The 19,467-nt window shown below is 41.8% G+C and overlaps 2 protein-coding genes across 7 annotated transcripts; one reads left to right on the top strand and one right to left on the bottom strand.

The window, feature by feature from the left end:
* The first annotated feature begins 905 nt into the window (after window positions 1–905).
* Window positions 906–5,316, top strand: smim12 (small integral membrane protein 12). 4 transcript variants are annotated; one of them, XM_040122763.1, is made up of 3 exons: window positions 940–1,013; window positions 1,709–1,795; window positions 2,412–5,316. In XM_040122763.1, the coding sequence occupies exon 3, from the start codon at window positions 2,440–2,442 to the stop codon at window positions 2,713–2,715; it is 276 nt and encodes a 91-aa protein (XP_039978697.1). In that variant the 5' UTR covers window positions 940–1,013; window positions 1,709–1,795; window positions 2,412–2,439; the 3' UTR covers window positions 2,716–5,316. The 4 variants fall into 4 exon arrangements, with proteins under 4 accessions (XP_039978696.1, XP_039978699.1, XP_039978697.1 ...); XM_040122762.1 differs by lacking the exon at window positions 1,709–1,795 and having other exon boundaries at window positions 906–1,013; window positions 2,412–5,313; XM_040122765.1 differs by lacking the exon at window positions 1,709–1,795 and having other exon boundaries at window positions 909–1,007.
* A 4,700-nt stretch (window positions 5,317–10,016) lies between these two features.
* On the bottom strand, window positions 10,017–14,756 carry gja4 (gap junction protein alpha 4). 3 transcript variants are annotated; one of them, XM_040122717.1, is made up of 2 exons: window positions 14,337–14,756; window positions 10,017–12,175 (listed from the first exon to the last, which is right to left on the bottom strand). In XM_040122717.1, the coding sequence occupies exon 2, from the start codon at window positions 12,170–12,172 to the stop codon at window positions 11,027–11,029; it is 1,146 nt and encodes a 381-aa protein (XP_039978651.1). In that variant the 5' UTR covers window positions 12,173–12,175; window positions 14,337–14,756; the 3' UTR covers window positions 10,017–11,026. The 3 variants fall into 3 exon arrangements, with proteins under 3 accessions (XP_039978651.1, XP_039978650.1, XP_039978649.1); XM_040122716.1 differs by having other exon boundaries at window positions 10,017–12,178; window positions 14,337–14,755; XM_040122715.1 differs by having other exon boundaries at window positions 10,017–12,181; window positions 14,337–14,753.
* Window positions 14,757–19,467: the final 4,711 nt, after the last annotated feature.

Genomic DNA, 19,467 nt, shown 5'->3' with positions numbered 1-19,467 from the left:
TTCCCACTGGGTGACTGAAATGGACATAGTTTCTCTGCGTCGCTCACGAGCAGTTAAAGTAAGCAAAAGCAAAGCCTTTCTAAAGCTGTTTGTGTCGTTACACAGTATACCAAGCCTCCGAAAGTGTCTCTGTCTTTTATATGCCAAACTATGCTTCCAAACTAAAAGAAACCTATCTTGGCACTTGAGGGGCTTGTCATCCAAGAGGGGTAGCTCACGCCTTGTCAACATATGACACAATACTGGTGACAGATCTGTGAGCCTTTCATGAGTATTCCTCGAGAGGAGGATTGTGTGCAAGAATGCCATTGAGTGTTTGAACGCACTCCCTGTCAGTGCTGGGGAAGGGACAAACAAAAGTGTACTGTATGCTAAGTAAGAACACAGCTGCCTTTTACTGTATAGTCACAAAGCACATGCTTTTTAGGTTATTTGATTATAGAGTATTTGATAACCTCTACAGCTAAATAAGACTTTTTAAATAAAATTAGATTTTTTTTCCTGTGGCGGTATTGTTTTGTTTCAGCTGTCAAAGGATACACATACAAGTGACTCACTGTATGGATGTTGCAAGGCTGATATACTAACATCATATATAAGCTACCATCATATGTATGTGATTAGTGGATTACCTATTTTTCTGTTGCATTGGGTCCACATTTAAATGACCCAATGTATGTATGTTAATGTATTGTTTATAAAGTAATTATTGCAAATTATCGGTACCAACCACTCTCAATACCAGCAATGATTTTAGTAGTTATTGTTGACGTCCTTTGTGTTTCCTTAAAGAGGTAGAAGCGTGTGAATGACTGTTCTGGCATTCCTCATCCCAAAGTAGCGCAGCGCTTTTACCACTAGGCGGTGCTAAACACTGCGGCAAACTCAGCTGAAACCTTCTCGCTCCCAGCAAAGCGACGCTCATCAGCCAATGAAGGCGAACCAGGAAGGTTACACACACACAGACGGAAATCGCGTCGAACCACTGCTGCATCAACGTGCTAACGGTAAAGGTGAGTGAATACTGATGAAGTAAACTTGCGTAACAATCAAAATCTGAGAGAAGTAAACGTCCACATTGACTGATTTCACGGCTAGCGTGTGGAGTGTCACTGCTTGGATTTAAACGTTAACGGGATTTAATAAGTTACCCTAAGGTAGCCGCTTACAAGCAGTCTCTTTAAATGACTTTGATACGCTACACAGTTCAGAGCCTGGAGTAACTCTTATTAGAGACGTTTGCTACAATCTTGTATTTTATCATACTGTGGCAGGTTCGTCCGAGCCCTGTTCCTCGCCATTCTCTGGTTAGGTTAAGGGTTGGACCGGCGCCACGCCAAACTCCATAACAAATTCGGCCATGTAATTTTATGCTTCTTGTGTACAAAGTCAACCATACAAGCTAAGACATGAGTTAACAACTTTCGCGAACCGTGGAGAACCGCTTTTCTATTCGGCATGCATGCGACACACGAAAAAACGCAAGGTACCATAAAATTGTAACTTTGCTAAGTCGTAAACGATGTCCTTGCCACGCACGACAGGACATAACATTCAACGATTATACACCGACATGAAGTTATGCTGGCGTTAGAGAGCGCGTCAGAATCCGTTAGGGGCTTTCGGCTGCTTGTATTTGAGAAACTGTCGCCACCCTTTTGGATTAAGCCCCTGTTTCTCTGTTCCCTCATTTGTCGGTATGCTATAGCTACTTGTTGTCGCTTGGAGCTAACAGAGGGTGAGGAGGGCATAAGAAGGACAGATAGGCCTGCTCATTTCACTGACTGTAAATACGGAATGACTACAGAAAATGTCCATAAAGTTACTTGTATCGGTACAGTCCATTTGCACATTTTAAACACGTTTTTTTTTTTGTTCACTCATGGGTTGACAAAGATTCAGTGAACAGTGGTATAAACTAGTAATGTACAGGTATAATTTAAAAAACAAAACAAAACAACGATTTACAAAAGTTGAAAGTCATGACAACTGAAATTTTAATTTAATAATTTAAAAGGTAAAACCACATTTTTTCTCAGCTGGCTCTTTCTTATGGTTTAAAGCCTTACACAGCAGACGGTGATTTGAAATGATATGAATACTTTAATGCCGTTAAAAATCTATAATTGAATTGAGTTACATGTTTGCAGTAGTACATGATCTGGTTTAACCGTCAGAAGCAGGTTCAAACCACGAGGGGGAACCAGTAGAGAAGAAATGTTTGTTACATTTTAAATAATCAAATCAGAACAGTGAGGTAAGAAAATATTTCTAATACTTATTTATTATTATTATTTCGTATTTCTTATGAGTGGATGGCCCTTAACTATTTTCTCCAGTTATATTACTGTAATTATCACGTAATGAAACTTAAAATTCACTTGCCCTTTATTCTATTTTTCCCCATGGAGCACCTGGGAGCCAAAGTGGCGTGCAGTCATGTGGCCTGTAGTATGGACAGCGTTGCGGACCTATGCTCCTTATGTCACCTTTCCTGTGGCCTTTGTGGTCGGAGCAGTGGGCTACCACCTGGAGTGGTTTATCAGAGGGACCCCCAAACCTCGAGAGGAGGAGAAGGGCGTCCTGGAGTTGAGGGAGGAAAGGAAGCTTCAGGAACAAGTGGGTATGGACAGCACGCAGGTGCTTAGCCTGAAAGAGAAACTGGAGTTTACACCCAAAGCAGCTCTGAACAGGAACCGACCTGAAAAGAGCTAACCATTGCTGGTGCTAGAGACTTGTTTGCCCTTTCTCAGCAGGAGGGTAGTGCACTGGGAGCAAAGGGGATGAACCAGAGGGCAAAAACACCTATTCTTCCAATTCAACACAGCCATTCGTCCTCACTCCTGGCCAACTAAAAGCATCAGCTAGCCTGTGTTAATATCAGACAGTTTCCAGAAGCAGGAGGGTAATTGAAAAAAACAAATACTTGGTCTTTCATCAAGTCAAATATAACGTATATTGGATGTGCTGTATGTGATTCTCTGACCTTCCACTTGATGTCGCACATGCCTTGTTTGTGCACTGATCAATAACTAAAGCAAGTCACTGTAATTAAAAACACATTAAATATGGAACCAGGCTTTGAACTGGATTTTGTTGTCCGTTTGTCCTCTGGCTCAAAGAAAAGAGGAACATTGGAGGAACATTTTTTTAATTTAAATCTAGTTTTACCACTGACACAGATTTTATTGTGACTTTGTTACTTTATTACATCATTTCTTGCATACAAAAAGATTTTCATGTTCCAAGCCTGTAACACACAAGTGTTTCTTCTTTAATCTTTTCTTTATGTTAAGAAAGAACATCTGACTGTGAACATAAAAGGAGAGGAAGAAAGACAGGTCTTTGTTGTAGTTCTTTTTATGTCATATAACCTTTGATGGTATGTGACAAAATAAGCCAGCAGTGTGGGAGGTCTCTCAGGAAGTTTAAGCTACTTAGTCCTGTTGTCTGGAACATCTACACAATACTTTCATTAATGAAAGTATGGGTTCTTTTCACACTAAAATTTTAACTGTGTGTTACTGAAAAGTGTGACAAATAAAAGAAATTTGTGTTTGTATGCTGAAAGTGTGTGACCGATTGACCATTCAGTTAATGTCAGGAAATGTCCAGGGGAGTTTTCATCTAGCGATTTATTTCAACAAAGTAGTAAAACTTGCAGTTTCAGTATTTGTCACTTTTGTTTCAGCAGCATTGTTTCACATTAAGGTCTGAACAAAATATCTTGTCCCTGTTTATTGTAAAACAATACTGCAGTCAAGGACATAAAGAAACATAAAATTCAAAGGAAGGAAGTAATGACTTATGCTCATTCAGCTTCAAGGAGGAAATTATTTTGGAGAGAACACAATAGACAAAGTAATGATAAGTGGGGAAATCACCAACCTATTCACCTTTTGGAATTTGACCTGTGGCACAAAACTTATTAAAGAAAAGACCAATCCATTCAGGAAGTGTAGCATTGTTATTTTGTGGGCTAAAACACTGTTTTTCGTATGTGGATAATGTTTAATTAACTTGATTTGATTATTGGCTGTTTGATCATTACTTTAAGTCCATAAGCTTCTCTAAAAAAGTGAAAGCTTATTCCCAGTTATCGGATTCATGACCAAGAATTTTTTGGGTGAACGCCCAATCATCAAAGTCTGTTTCAGTGACAAATGACTCTTTTACCCAGAGGTATGAATATTTTAGTTGAGAAGATATAGGTTACTGATTAAACTATAATAATTTGTTTGTTAAATTTTCACAATAAAGAGCTACCTTCATATAATCTATATGATAGAATAAACCCCAAAATAAACAAGAAATGGAAACCAGTAACAATGCACAAGATTTAAATTTATGGTTTCCACTCTCATTTTGCCTCTATTTCAAAATAAGAGCATATTGTTTTTCAAAGAACCCAATGAAAAATGAAAAACTTAAAATTAACAGGTTAATTTTATCGTGATAACAGCATGTTAGCCTGGATTAGTTAAATCATTTTTGAAGTACAGGGCCCTCCACAGGTGAATCTGTTTCTGTGATCAACAAGCTAGCATTTCCGCAGTGAAGGATGCAGTATATGTAAAGCTGTCATTTATGTGTTTAGATACAGATCACAGTTGTGTTGCTGTTAATTTTGACATTCATCATACCACTAGAGAGTTATATGTACAACAAAATAGATAGTTGTGAAAACATTCCTTTTGACAAAGGCATCAGTAGAAAAATATGAGGCTAAAATTAAGTTTTTCCTTTTAAGGGCAGCTTTTAGTCTTACTCACAATCCATCAGTAATGTCACAGATTTATATACTAGTCCAGTAAAAGCACGGATTCACGTTCATAGCCTGCTGACTTTTCCTGTGTGATTATTTAAGTCATGATTAAAAATATGGTATGTTTATTTAAAATAATAAAGTGCTGAAAGAATACATAATGTAGGAGGATTGACATTCAGTGTGAGCACTTGAGTGACGTTGCCTGTACTCGACACGACCTCCCTGTGAAGGCAAGGAGAGGGAAAAGTTTCCACATATTCAATCAGGAAAATCTTTATTTTCTTCATTATTAAAACAAGACTAGTGAAGTAGTCAGGAAGACTTCAATAAAAATTCATCACTGATTGAAAACGGAGAAGTTATTGTTGTTGTAAAGAATACGGAATAATAAAGCTTTATGAAGCTTTTTAAATTAGACCCATGATAATATTTACGAAGAACTCTAATAACAATCTTGTTGACACTTTTCCTCGAGCCCCACAGCCTTTCTTGTGTTAAATAAAGAAACAGAAAGGTCCATCTTTCCCACAATCCAGGAGCCCTCTTAGTGGATGGTAACTTTTCCAGTCTGCCAGTGTTCTGCTGCGTTACCCTGTCAGCTAGTAAAAAAGGGGAAAGAATATGAGGCGCAAATTTACATTGGCACCAGAATGGTAATTGCTGTTGTGCTATTGGCAGTCATCAGCTTGTACTCCCATATTAAGTTTGCTATCAGTGGAATGACCCGCTCCACTGCAGTGACCCTGGTTGTGCATATTCAGAGTGGCAAATTAGTTCACGCTGGTGGAAGTTTCCATTTGAAACTTGTAAAGATGGAGAGGTGGAGGTGAGGCTGCAGCTAAGAGAGGTTGGCTGTCTAACAATGGCCCAGTCCTCACAACTGGACAGTACTGTGGGAACCAAGCCCCAAGGCTCATGGGAAAAGAGGGGCGTTGGGAGGTTGTTCCATTGTTCTTGCTGGATGATGGGGATAGTGGGTGCGGGTGATGCTGGCTGTTTTTTTGCCTTTTTTTTTTTTAAGGAGGTCCAATCCAACATCCTGAGTGGACAGGCCGGAGACGGTGTTCCCTGTGCTACAGGAACAATAGAGCTGTCTGCCTGCTGGAAGGGCATCACTTCCCCCATTAAATAACCGCACACAAACACGTATCCACACTTACACAGAATCCAGGAATACAGGTATTGCTGTATATCTAACTTATACACAGACAAAAAGCCTAAACATAACCATAATAAAAGCATTTGCAGGTAGACTCTCACAGGGATTTTTAAACAATCAAAAATAAGCCACTAAACTTCACCAACAGCCAGGTTGCATAATATTGTTGAAATAAATAAACTGACTGACATCAGATATTACTCAAAAATCAGTTATCGGTTATCAGACATACTTTGAGTTTTAATGTATAAAGAGCGATAACTGCTGTTTTCAGATATGCATAACCTTGCCTCCTCCTACCTCACCAACCTTTTTCACCGCCACACTCCTTCCTGCAGTCTCCGATCATCTGACCCCAACCTTCTGTCACCACCATGTAGGACTAAGCCCCAGACCTGAGGCGACAAGGACCTTTCTCCAGTGCTCCCTTTGGAACTCTTTCCCTAGACACATCTGTGACAGGACCAGTCTTGCTATGTTCAGGAAGAGACTCAAAACTCACCATTTTTGAGCTGCTCTTAATGTTTGATTTAATGTCAAATCCTTCCTCAGCTTTTACTGTGTTTTTAGCTTCTTGTACAAAGTGCCTCTGAGTATCTTGAAAAGCACTCCATAACAAATGTATAATTCTTATTAGTACTATATATAAATTAAATTTACACTTAGAGGAAAATTACGAATTTTGCAGAATGTACAACTTTAAAGCTCCATCAATTTTTTTTTTAAACTTGGGGGCAGCAAACCAAGCTGAAAACACAACATTAAGGCATTATCACGTTATACAGTTATTTTGACGAATGTGTTAGAAAACAGTTACCTATTTAACAAACAGCAGATACAGAGCAACATCAGCATTTAGTTTGATCGAATACGATATACGAATAGGAATACGAATGTTAGTCCAATATCCCTCTAATTTAAATTTAAATTGCATGCCGTAAAATCAAAACAATGAGCTGAACGGTGTAAACACTCCATAGAGCTGAGGGGGACCGCAGTCTGGTGATATTTATTTGTGGGCTCATCACTATACGCAGCCTTACACATTACAAATAGTGATTTGATCCATTGTTAAAATATTGATTAATGCAGCTTTAAACATTAAATATCTAACCCAAAAGCACCCCACTCTCAACTTACTCTAATTACAATAATAGCACTTAACACAGACACAAATCTATAAGTGGCACCAGAACTCTTAATTGACTTCAGCCCCTTCAGCAGGCACTTTTTTCCCATTTCCCCCATCTTTCACTGGCCTTTGATTAGGCAGCCATGACATTAGGTCTACAAAACACAGGGGAGCCAGGACAAAACAATACAACAATGCCCACTGCAGCCCCATTGTCAGGGTGAACAACCCCCAACAACCAGTCCCTGGGGATAAACAATACTGGAACAGGAAACAGATACAGACCCACTTCCTATCCAGACTTTAAATTTAGGAACTGCTCTGAGCTTTTTAGTGTTGTTTTGTTGAGTAGCACAAATGCCCAAATTAAGGACTGGTTGCTGGGATGTTACATTGTTATGGATACAGAGAGTCGTGTGTCGGCATTGTGTGTGTGTACGTTGAGAGAAACAAAGGGAGTTGACACATGTAACACTGTATGCCTTTCACACATACCCATGCTCTATAACATAAATACTAAGCCCTAAAAAGTGTAATGCAAGGTACGTTATTTCCAATTACATCCAAATGAAGAGGTACTGCAAAACTCTCACGAACTCATTCACCCTGTAGCCTGCTATTTTAAGCCATGCTGGTCCCTTGTTTATATTTGTGTGTATGAAAGTCTCAGTTTTGTGAAGACTTCTTGAGAGATAAGCAGGGCCTCCAGCATTACAGCTGGCAAGAAGTATGACAACAGAAGACCCCATTTTGGTCAGGCCTGGCATATGGTTGGACCCTTTAAAGACTCTCCGGAGCCTGGTGTAGGGCGTGGTGGTAAGACCCTCCCTAAAGGCGAGATGCCTTTCAGCACAGTAGTTTTCCTTTTAGAATCCCGCTGGAGCCCGGAGGCTGCTTGATGGCCCTTTGAACTGCTCTACAGTTTAAGAGCTTGTGTGTGTGTGTGTGTGTGTGTGTGTGTGTGTGTGCGTGTGTGTGTGTGTGTGTGTGTGTGTGTGTGTGTGTGTGTGCGTGTGCGTGTGTGTGTGTGTGAGTGTGTGTGAGTGAGTGTGAGTGAGTGAGTGAGTGAGTGTCCACTCATTCACCAAAATGCAAGATTGCCCTTCTTTGTGAAATGCAGGAAATGCATCAGCAGTGACTTCAACAATGTCTGGAAACACGGTTAGAAAGGCATCTGATCCCAGATGTTGCATGTATAACTGTTAAGGATGACCTGTCAAATAGATTGGGGTCTTCCCACCTAATGACACACTTTGATTTTATTAGCACAGCTTGACACAAGTATCTCCACTGTAAAGCTTTTACTAGAATATCCTCTAAAAGCAGTGACTGATTAGGTTGCGCTGAATTTGGAAAATGGTCTAGATAACAAGTAATCAAACCGATGAATGGAAGAACATTTTATCAATGTCCTATTGTCCTGACAGAGGAACGTGGCCAAAAACATCACTTTCATCTGCACTGTTACAGGGTTTGATAAGAGGTCTGCAATTTCTATTGACTGTACAGGAAAAATGACTGCTGGAGCAGCAAATAACCTGCACTCACTGTTGTTTTCATCCGGAAGGTTTATATTTGCTTCAGTGAACAGGAGGTGAGAGTTTACTCTGGAGATCATAGAGCGTTAGGCTTCTGCGGCTTGTTCGGCTATGAGGAAGATGGATGCAAAAGGGAGCTCTGCTGTTCCGCTGCTGGCTTTGGTTGGCAGCAGAGGGCTGATATGGGGTCACCACGTGCAATCTGTTCCATGACCCCCTGGCTTTTTTGTGAAAACACACGTGAACAGTCACGTGGATGCATGCACGCAAGCGCACACACATGCACCCGCCCGCCTGGACCGAGATAACAAGACTGCACGGGAATGCCAGCCAAGTTCTTATGAACAGGCATTGACCTGGGCAGCTTCAGCAGGCTCTGTTTGGATTGTTCTCTCAATAATATCTGCCAATTTATCCTTGACACAGGGAGAGGCTGCCCACAATAAAAACACATTCCACTCTGAGGACTGAGAGATAATCTTCCTATTGTTGAATCATAAAACATTTAGATAAAACTGCTGCAAAAGAAAGCAAAATATGATTCTTTTAAATTTGTTTTTCAGCGGCTTGTTACAGTTCTTGTTTGGCCTCACATAGTTCAAGCTGTTTGCTTTATGAGAACCTGCCTCACTTAAATTTCCCATAAAGCCCGTTTCCTTCTAAAGATAGCTGCTTATCGTCATGGAGACAGTTCGTTAAATTGCTGGAAATGAGTGCCTTACTGCAGCAGGCTGTGGTTACATCTCTGTAAAGACATATGGCTGCATTCAGCCGGAGCCAGAGCGACCACCGTTGGTGAAGGTGCCTTTTTTCTGGATTCCTTCAGTTGCTCACCAAGAAAACAGTGTTAACAGTCTACACTCCCCAGGGGATATTACATAGCACCAGCATAAAGTGCTGTTCCACCTTGTATGAACTTTTATTGGCATATAATTGATGCCTTTCTTCTTTACAGCCATAGCTACGGATTTGAAAACAGACATTAATACAAAGCTATTTTCCTCCATTTTTTCCCCCCTCAGGAGGTTATGCTCATGATACCCTGTAAGGATCATCCACTTCTCCACATCTCGGCCTTTCTGTTATTCCCAAAGCGCTTTTCTCGTGAGTGATTTAGTGCCTCTGTATTGTGACAGTATATGGATAGTGGAAAGTGTGAGGTTGGACACAGAAGCAACACACACTTCAGAGACATATCCCCCACACATAAATCTCATCCCTGTATTCAGAAAGAAAAGGGAATAAAAGCATCATGTACACAAGAGATCATCTTCTCTCTACTGGAGTCTCTGAACAGCATCTATAGAGCCTTTTGTATAGATTGCAGATATTGCAGTATGTGATTGTTTAGAAAAAAAATTGCTGAGCATATAATACGTAATTGATAAATTGACAGTATAATCATTAATTAATGGTAGTTTAAACTTTATTTTCATTCAAAATAATAAATATTAACATTGATATTTTTTCACTATCTTCACATAATTAGTCATTTCCTTTCATTGCATTTGCACATCTCTTTACCTCTTTCAGTCCATCCCATGTGCAATTAGTAATGCACTTTTGAGTTCTCTCGCAAGCTCACTAAAAGGTTTGCTTTTCAAACTGGGTGCTTGTCTCTCTTTCATTATTCAGCCGTCATGATGAAGTATGCAGTGGTACTCTCTCTCCCTCTTTCTTCTTAGATAAAATACTACGGATACTGGCAATGATATGTACAATCCCGGAATTCCCATGGTTTGGCTCCCCTGCTCTTTACCCCTGCCTTCCCAGTCCATATCCCCAACTCAAGTGACCCATACTCTTTGGGTGAAAGGGGGAAAAGTATATTGTATGTGTGCATGCATGCATGCCTGCATCCACGCAGCATTATCCTCTTGGGAGCTGAGCAGGACCCGGAGACCAGTACATTCCTCATTGTGGACGGAGCCATCGGGAGAGGAGGGGGCTTCAAACAACTCCAGTGCAAATCTCAGAGGAATATGCATAAATCCGGTTCTGCTGCATGACCTCCCCATACACACTCACAATATCCCTAGACCCTCCACAGACCCCCCTTTGCAGTGTTTTTTTTTCCACTGTCACATTAAGCGCTAAAAGCCATTCAATGTAACAAGAAAGCATCTTATGACTGTAATATTCACTCATAGTGGAGTCTCATTTTCATTTCCTGGGAGAGTGTTCTTAAAAACAGTAGGTCCATTTATCTGGTAAATCTCTTTTTGAAAGTCTACCTGCCTCTGAGGCATTGAGTTCACAGATCAATAGTTCTTCACTTCTGCCAAATATGAGCTCCCATCGTGCACTCCTGATACCCAAGTGTCATGTGCAGGATAGTATTTATTCAAATATTCATAAAAAACTGGAAGATTTAGAAACCAAACAAAGCTTTCACAGTGATAAACAACTTATCAGGCCATCTGACTGCGTCAAACATAATGCTTCTGCTTTGAGTGTCCCTTATGGGCACCCTTACTATTTTGAACAGTGTGTTGTTCATGATTTTTATAATGGGCTCTAGGGGAATGTGACATCTTCATAGCCCCCATGCAGTTAACATAACTAGGGAGCAGGTCACTCGCAGCTTCCTCACGTCCCCAGTTTGCCTCTATTACCGGATCCCTGTAGCTCTCACAGGGGTTGGGATGGCATGTAGTCTCAACCTGCATGGGGATGTTTACATGGCTCCCTGCTGTGTAAGGCCGCAACACCTCTGTTTGAAGCTCGGAAGTCTTTTGTCGGGCTGGTACCCGCCCAGACCAAAGATAGTCTTGGTGCCGGGTACGGTAGCGCTTCTCCAGGTGGTGGGAGATGGCAAGCTGGAGGAGGTGGAGGAGCTCAACGAGGTTGAGAAGCAGGGAGATGGCAGCAATCACCTGAGTGTAGATGGTGAAGATGGTCTTCTCCGTGGGTCGGGAGACAAAGCAGTCCACCGTATGAGGACAAGGGAACCCTGTGCACTCAAACTTTGCTGCTATAAAGAAGCCATCATAGAGGATCCACAGCCCTACAATGAAGCCAGTTTCTAGGATAACTTTTAACAGGATGCTGGATGCATATGCACACAGCAGTCTGCCTTTCATTTTAAGGGCCTCAGGAGGAGCCTTGTCAGCTTTTCTACCTTTCCCACCATTGTCTTTTTTCTCCTTCTCCTCTACATTGTCTTCAGTCACATTTTTGTTGCCCCTTTCTATTACAATTTCCCCTCTCTTACTTCCCCCACCACCTCCTTCATTAGCCTTTTCTTCCTCTTTTTTCGCTTCGTTCCTAGCCCTTATAGCTACATATCCAAAATAGAAGATGGTCGGCGTGGAGACGAAGATGACTTGAAGGACAAAGTAGCGAAAGTGGGAAATGGGGAAGGCTTTGTCGTAGCAGACAGCAGTGCAGCCAGGCTGTCGTGTGTTGCAGATGAAGTCAGCTTGCTCGTCATCCCAGGCCGATTCGGCAGCAGTTCCCAGTACCAGCATGCGAAACAGGAAGAGCACGGTAAGCCAGATGCGGCCAATGCCTGTCGAATACTCCTGGCCCTCCTCCAGCAGGTGCTCCAGGAAGGACCAGTCAGCCCTGGACATCCTCTGCTTCTAAGAGTATTTTAGAGTTAAGCAACCTTTTGAGAAATGTTATGCTGGTAGACAGAAATTATGTAAAATTTTGCAGATTATAACTGAGGAATAACTGAGGACAAATAAAAATAAGTACAATTTTTACTGAATTAACCGTCTTTAAAAATGGTTCTGCGGCAGAAACGGCTCTTGGCGGAAAAGTGAAATTTGAAGCATAGATTTTAAAAGTTTTAAACTGTATACACATAAAAGCAGAGTCATATTCATCCTGAGGGGGATGCTATAATAGGGTTAACAGGTTCAGCAACAACTCCACTGCATATCAACGACCTTTTATCGCTGCATTCCATAAAAGGAGTTCTTAATTTTAAAAAACATTTTTCACAATTTTAAAAAATACACGCAAAGCTGCTTTTGCAAACTAGCATTTGATTCTTTGGAAGATCTCCCCAGCTCATCAAATCATTACTTGTGAAGCCTCTTTTTCTGAACTAGTGTCAGGTCTGGCCTGATGGAACCAAACTTTTACCAAACCAACTTCAAATCACCTGTCTAGACCCTCTTTTGCCCGTTCAAATTGTGAACTGCTCTACCAGGTGATTGGACCCCATTATACCTGCCTGCAGGTCTAGTTGCAGTTGTTTTGCAGGTCATATAGTTTGCCCACCTTTTCATTTACTGCTATATTGCCAACCAAACTGGCTTGAATGTACCCCTTAAAAACTAAATGGCATATTTTATCTCCTCTACAAAATTCTCAAGAGTTTTCATAAACGCACAGCTAATGCATACTGTAAGTGTTTAATCATTTCTATTAGCAACAAATGAGCTAAGTGTCTCCAACCTTCTCAGTATAATGGTGTCTTTTTTCACTAAGGAACACGTGTATCTAACTGTAGGCCCGTAATTAGTTCTTCCATGAGCTCACAATGTTGTTCGGGTGGGCCCCAACCTCTCAACATCAACATGGGGAAAAACAAAGTTCCCATACGTTAAGTATGCGATGATGATGATGAACTAAAACCAAAACACATTGCATTAAAGTCATTTAATATGAATGGAACCATGGTACACTTCACAGTAAAAACTGGAGTAAATGAGTCCAAGAGAGGCCACTCAAGCTTATACATTATACAGGAACATCATATACATGTTTTTATGGTTGATTTATGAATCAATTAAAGCGGATACAAATAATACAGTGTGAGCAATGTCATAAAGCTGTTGTTATGATTTTTTGAGTGGGGGGTTGTGGGAAATTGTTATTGATAAATGGCACAGTCGGGGGGCTTGTCAGGAAGCTCGACATGCATGCGCACACAGACCCATGTACGCATGCATCTGAATAAACATCCTGTGTGGGGGAGTTGAGACACTGCTGTGACACTTGTCTATTTGTTTAGACTATTTATGTTTTTCTGTTATTTCTTCCCCTCTGAGGCAAAAAAAAAAAACTTTTCCTAATAATGAAAATACAAATTCCTCTGACAGGATGAGACAGGACAATGGACTGTCAGGAATTCTGTCCAGCGGAACAGGCACAAAAATGATAACCAGACTGATCCACTTCAGGAAGTATTTTCTGAGGATTATTATTATCTCTACAAAACATACCACAGAATGCCAGTTCACCATACTGGATAGGAAAACTGCTTAAAATAATACCAATGGGAAAGTGGTCTCAGACTTTTGGACTACACTGTGTGTGTGTGTGTGTGTGTGTGTGTGTGTGTGTGTGTGTGTGTGTGTGTGTGTGTGTGTGTGTGTACTATTGAGAGGTCTACTTTAGAACTGGTTCTAATCTCTCTAGGTGTATTTTTGGCATATTTTAGGTTCTTATATTGCTTTTAAAACAATCACATGGATTTGAAAAAATAACAGCTACATCAAAGCAAATAATAAATAATCGTAATAACAACAATAGCAATTTCTCTGGAAAGCCTGATGTAAGGTAACAGAAATTTTACTGGAACGTTAAAAGCTCACACACTCTGCCACCTGTAGAAATGCCATTCGTTCACCTTGGGGGATGACAAACCGGACAAAACACGGTGCCGTCCGCTCACTGACAACTCCCGAGAACTTCTGGGACGTGTGATTATGTCCCCACGGGCATATTAAACAAACACCAGCGATTTTTTTTTTTTTTTTCATAATTGAAAAGACTTCTCACCTTTCTCTCTCGTGGAGCGGGGTCTGTCTCCTTATCGGCTCCGCACTGAGTGGACTGTTAATGCCGGCCGCTCCTTCCAGTGGGGGTCTACACAGCTTACGTCGACTGGTGTTCGCCTTCTTTAAAAAGGAATCGATGTAATCGGAAAAAGTGGGGCGAACTTTCCCATGCCTGCGTCGTTGGCCCTCCCTCAGGAACTGGGTCCAGGAAATGGGATGGATGAACTCAAAAGTCTTAGTGGTGGAGTGCGCTCGGATGTTCGGGCTGAACTTTGCGGTAATTACATGGGGACATCGGCTTATTAACTTAAAAGTTGGAGGTGAAGGGGCTTGGAGAGAAATCGAGGACAATCCAGTGGAATAAGGCACAGGGTCTTGAATGTCATGTTTTTAGAGCGAATGAAAACTCTGATTTACATCCAGTGCAGCGCCCCCCATAATAAATAAACGCATTTCAGTCACCTATCAAATCCCGTTTGGGTCTTTCTCCTTCCAGCGCCCTCGGCGTCGGCTTTCTTTTGAATCCCAGGACTTACCAGATGGAGATGACTCAACCGGATCACCGTCATGCGGACTCGTGTAATTTCCCGCTATGCCACGCAATGGCGCCAGTCACACGCGGGCACAGTGGATTCCCCGTAATGGGGAGAAACGCGAGTCGTACCTTCGTGAGTCCCCCCCCTGACGTTTATACCATATACCTGCATGATTCGGTGGAACTCGCAGGTTGCTGCTGAGGCAAAGTCTTCTACCGGACCTGGATATACTGCAAACTGTAGCTCCACTGTGGGGGAGGTCATCTTTTTAAGTCTTTCGTTCCCAATTGTGTTATCTCCAATCCGTGCGCAAATCAGGCTGAGATGTACATTAAGTCAAGTACTGTGCTCAAGTACAATTCTGAGGCACTTGCTCTTTACTCGAGCAATTCAGCGTTCTGCTACCTTAGGAGGGAAACATTGTACATTTTGACAGCTGTAGTTAATAGTACTTATAGTTCACTTTTTTTTTCAAATTAAGATTTTACATCCAAAATATCTGATCAGGGGATAAGATGTAACGCAATGCTGTAAACTACCGACATGTATTTAAAGCTGTTAAAACTACCTCTACCATGGCCAGCTACAACTCTTAAGTGGTTAAATGCATCAGTAATAACACCTACAGGGGCCATTATGCATAATGAGTACTTTTAGTTTAGATACTTTAGGTACATGTTGTCGCCAGTACTTCTGTAATTGTTTGATTGCAATCGAGTGTTTTTATAGTATGGTATGACTAATTTTACTTGAGTAAATGATCTGAGTACTTCTTCCCCCACTGATAGGTGACAAATTAAAGGAAAAACCTGAATAAATGAGCAGAGAAACATAACAAATTCAGCTGCTGCAACTCAGGTGCACTGCATGGTACAAATAAGCAGTTAACATCCAATCAGCTATGTGGCATTTATAAACATGCTGAACAGACCCGGTTGATTCTGATGTCGTATCAAGATGGCAAGAGGAAAAGATCTAAGTGACTTTGAAAGAGGGTTCATAGTTGAGGCACGGATGGCAGGAGCTTCAGTCCCAAAGGCTGCTCCACTGGCTCGTGTTTCCATAGGAACAGAGACTAAAGTGACATCTGCACCTAGATCTATGGGAGAGACGTCAGTAAATAGGGTTGGAGACTGTGGTCACCGGCGCACATTTGACGACCATGATGCTCGTGCGTTAGTGCGATATGTAAAGACAAACAGAGGAGCGGCTCTTCCTTGGGTGACTGAGAACATCAGTGCAGGACGTGATCAGACTGTGTCAGCAAGAACAGTCCGTCGACAATTACACACAGAGGGATGTTATAGCAGGGCTGCAGCGCATAAACCCCACATTACAAAGATGAATATGCATTTGAGAATTTGTGTGAGTTCACAACCAAAGGCACCGGTCTACAGAGATGTGGAAAAAAGTGATAATGTCAGATGAGTCATCCTTCACCATATTCTCGACAAGTGGGCGAGTGCATGTGTGGCGTACACCAAGAGAACGGTACAGGTCTGAATGCTTGACCCCTACAGTGAAAGGATCCGGTGGCTCCGCTATGCTGTGGGGGGCATTTTGCCAGCATGGTTTGGGTCCACTTGTCCCATTAGAGGGAAGGGTCACTGCTAATCAATAAAGAGCTGCTCTGAGTGATCACCTTTATCCTATGATGAAACATTTCTATCCTGATGGGAGTGCTCTCTTCCAGGATGATAATGCCCTCACCCATAGGGTTCGAGGGGTCACCGAATGGTTTGGTGAGTATGAAAATGATGCGAATCATTTGCCATGGCCTTCGCGGTCACCAGGTCTCAACCCAACGGTGTTCACCCCTCCAGTAGAGCTCCAGAGACTTGCAGGACCAATGCCAGGCACATTGAAGCTGTTCTGGTGGCTTTTGTGACCCAACACCTTACTAAGACACTTAATGTTGGTTTTTCCTTTAATTTGTCAACCGTCTGTAAGTACTGTATTTAGTTACACACACAGTTACCTACCCTCTGCATGTGCGCGTGTGCGGTTGTGTGTGCATGTGTGTAATTTAAGTGTATACTACTTTTGACTGACACCGCAAATAAATAAAAGTTATAGTATTTCAAAATTACAGTAGGTAAAATAGTACAATATGCTTTGTTTGCTGATGCAAACTATGTAGCAAGATCTTGGCATGTTTTTGTGCTTACTGGAAAGTCTGCAGCCTATCTAGTTTCAGTCAAGGCCTAGCTAGCCACCCAGTTGGATGTGCACAGGTTTTGTTTGCAGATGTGTGGCAATTGAGAACCTGAACCAGCCCAATATGCTGCTATAATTCAGATTCTCTATGCTTACTCATTGAAAATCATTGGAAGATAATGCAAAACATTGAGCCTTGCGGCAGAATTTGGCAATATATCAGATAATATAATGCATTTTTTCAAAACAAGCCTTTCTCCTGTGGAATATGCAAACAGAGTATGTGCTGTAAGTACTTGTTTGCTGGAAGCCTAGAATCCATATCATCAGTTTTGGCACAAGCTGGGCTTAACACTGCCTTGGGCATTAAACCCAATGGCTTTCTCATCTCACCAAGAAATTTAAACTTACCGTAAACAAGCATTTTATCCAAATAAATTTACTGCATGATAACACAAATTCAAACTACAAGTGATAATACTGTTCAGTACCATATAACATATCATAACATAGTCTGTACCATCCAGCTTCTAATGGCCACTCCAGTTATCACCTTCTGACACCACACTCAGTCAAATTTAAGTGTTTGCTGAGAAGTCATCTCCACACAGTCGTTCCCAATCAGCGCTGTGCCATCACATCTGTCAATATGTAGATTATAAGAAGAGTTAGGAGGCTGGGCAGCAGCACAGAGCGGAGCTTTATAAAAAGCCTGGTAAATTGACAGTGAATCATCCTGACAGATCAGCTTCTTGCTCTTTTCTTTGGTCATTACATCTGTAGATGAATGGCGAGGAGGGAAGTGAGGACAGCCGACAGAGAGTAATGGGACTGTTTCCATCCAGGAGATGTGTTATGCCTTTCTGCGTTCGGTGTGTTCCTCCCCGACGGTACAGTTATCAGTTAAACTAATTGCTAGCTTCAACTTCAATCAATTCCTCACTGCTGGACACATTTTAACATGCACTATTGTATTTTATGACTGATTCAGTCCTGAGTGTACATCAGTGAACTCAATAATGTAGATATGAAAGCGTAATAGGAACACTAACTCAAAGATGAGTCAGAACACCAAATTATGAGTTCAAGGGATGAAAGAGCTGTGGGACTTTTTTGGTCAATTTTCATCTGGTAAATCCTACAAGACAAATTATACAGGCAGGTATATCCTCATGGGTTAAAATGAAACAAAGGCTAGAAACAACAAAATGACCTGATCAATTTACTTGACAGCTTAGGTACCTTTAGAAAAAAGATAACACTGACAGCCAACAAATCATGCCCATGTTTGTGGTTTCTTTTTACATGAATAAGTAATGGAGGGAGTGTTAAATGAACCTTACCTTGCTTTTCTAAATGACTAACTGCAACCATTGCCTGTAGAAAAACAGACTGGAACAGGCTCTACCCAGTCTCTCTTTATCCACTGACATAAGGTGGCTCTATAGAGGTGAAAATGAACTTTTAGAAAATACTGTGTCAAAACCCACAATATTTCTGGCCACGCTAGTGGCTCCTCAGTCAGTTGACCACCTGGGTGCAGACTGAAAAATGTCAGCAAGTATCAGATGGATTCCTATTCAATCTTGTACAGACATCTGTGGTCTCCAGAGGATGAATCCTTATGACTTTGATGATTCCCTGACTTTTATTAGACAAATCTAGATGCTTACACTTTCAGTCCCTTTCTTATGACTAAAGCTTTCAGCCAGGAGAAGATGTCGTCAGGTGGCATCCAATTTTCCTCCAACATTTCAAACCACATCATCCTCCAGCTGGCGGGTTGGCAGTGATGGCCAGTCACTGCCCATCTTCTTCTGGCTTCCAGCTCAACTCCTCCTGCCTGTTCTAGAGCCAACAGGAGGCTCTTTCTGCTGCCTCCCCCAACCTGCAAGCAGCTGTCCTCCTCTCCCCTCCCACTATTCACAGAGCTGTGAGCATCTTCCACACAGACTGCTGCAAACCCCTGCAGCCACCATTTGTCCATACAGCGTTGGACAAGGTCCTGGTACTTGGTGGCCTTCCTCTCTGAGGCCTCTTTGCATCCGTCCGCCCATGTGACCGACAGTTCAATCAGGATGATCCTCTTTGCCCCCTCAGACAATATGACTATTGTCAGTCATCAGGGATATTTGGATGGCCTGGGGAAAGTGTAGTATTCTACCCAGGGCCCATCCTAATCTCCCATGATTGTGTCAGCTGCAGGAGGCTCTTCTTGGTCTTCTTGGAGGAGGATGACTTCTCCTCCTCCCTGATGAACTGTATGGATTGGGATGATCTCACAAGGGGCTGATGCTTTTTTCTGTCTCTCCTGCTCCAAGATGTTAGCCAGTGCTCTGAGGACCCTGTCGTGACACCATCTGTATCTCCCCTGGCCACTTGCAGTCTTGCAGCCCCTTTAAATTTTGTATAGACAATGATGTTCTCCTCAGGATGAAT

This window comes from Xiphias gladius, chromosome 24 (genome assembly GCF_016859285.1).
Source record: "Xiphias gladius isolate SHS-SW01 ecotype Sanya breed wild chromosome 24, ASM1685928v1, whole genome shotgun sequence".
NCBI lineage: Eukaryota > Metazoa > Chordata > Actinopteri > Istiophoriformes > Xiphiidae > Xiphias > Xiphias gladius.
The sequence above is the reverse complement of the archived record's forward strand: the minus strand, read 5'-3'. Positions and strand labels throughout refer to the sequence as shown.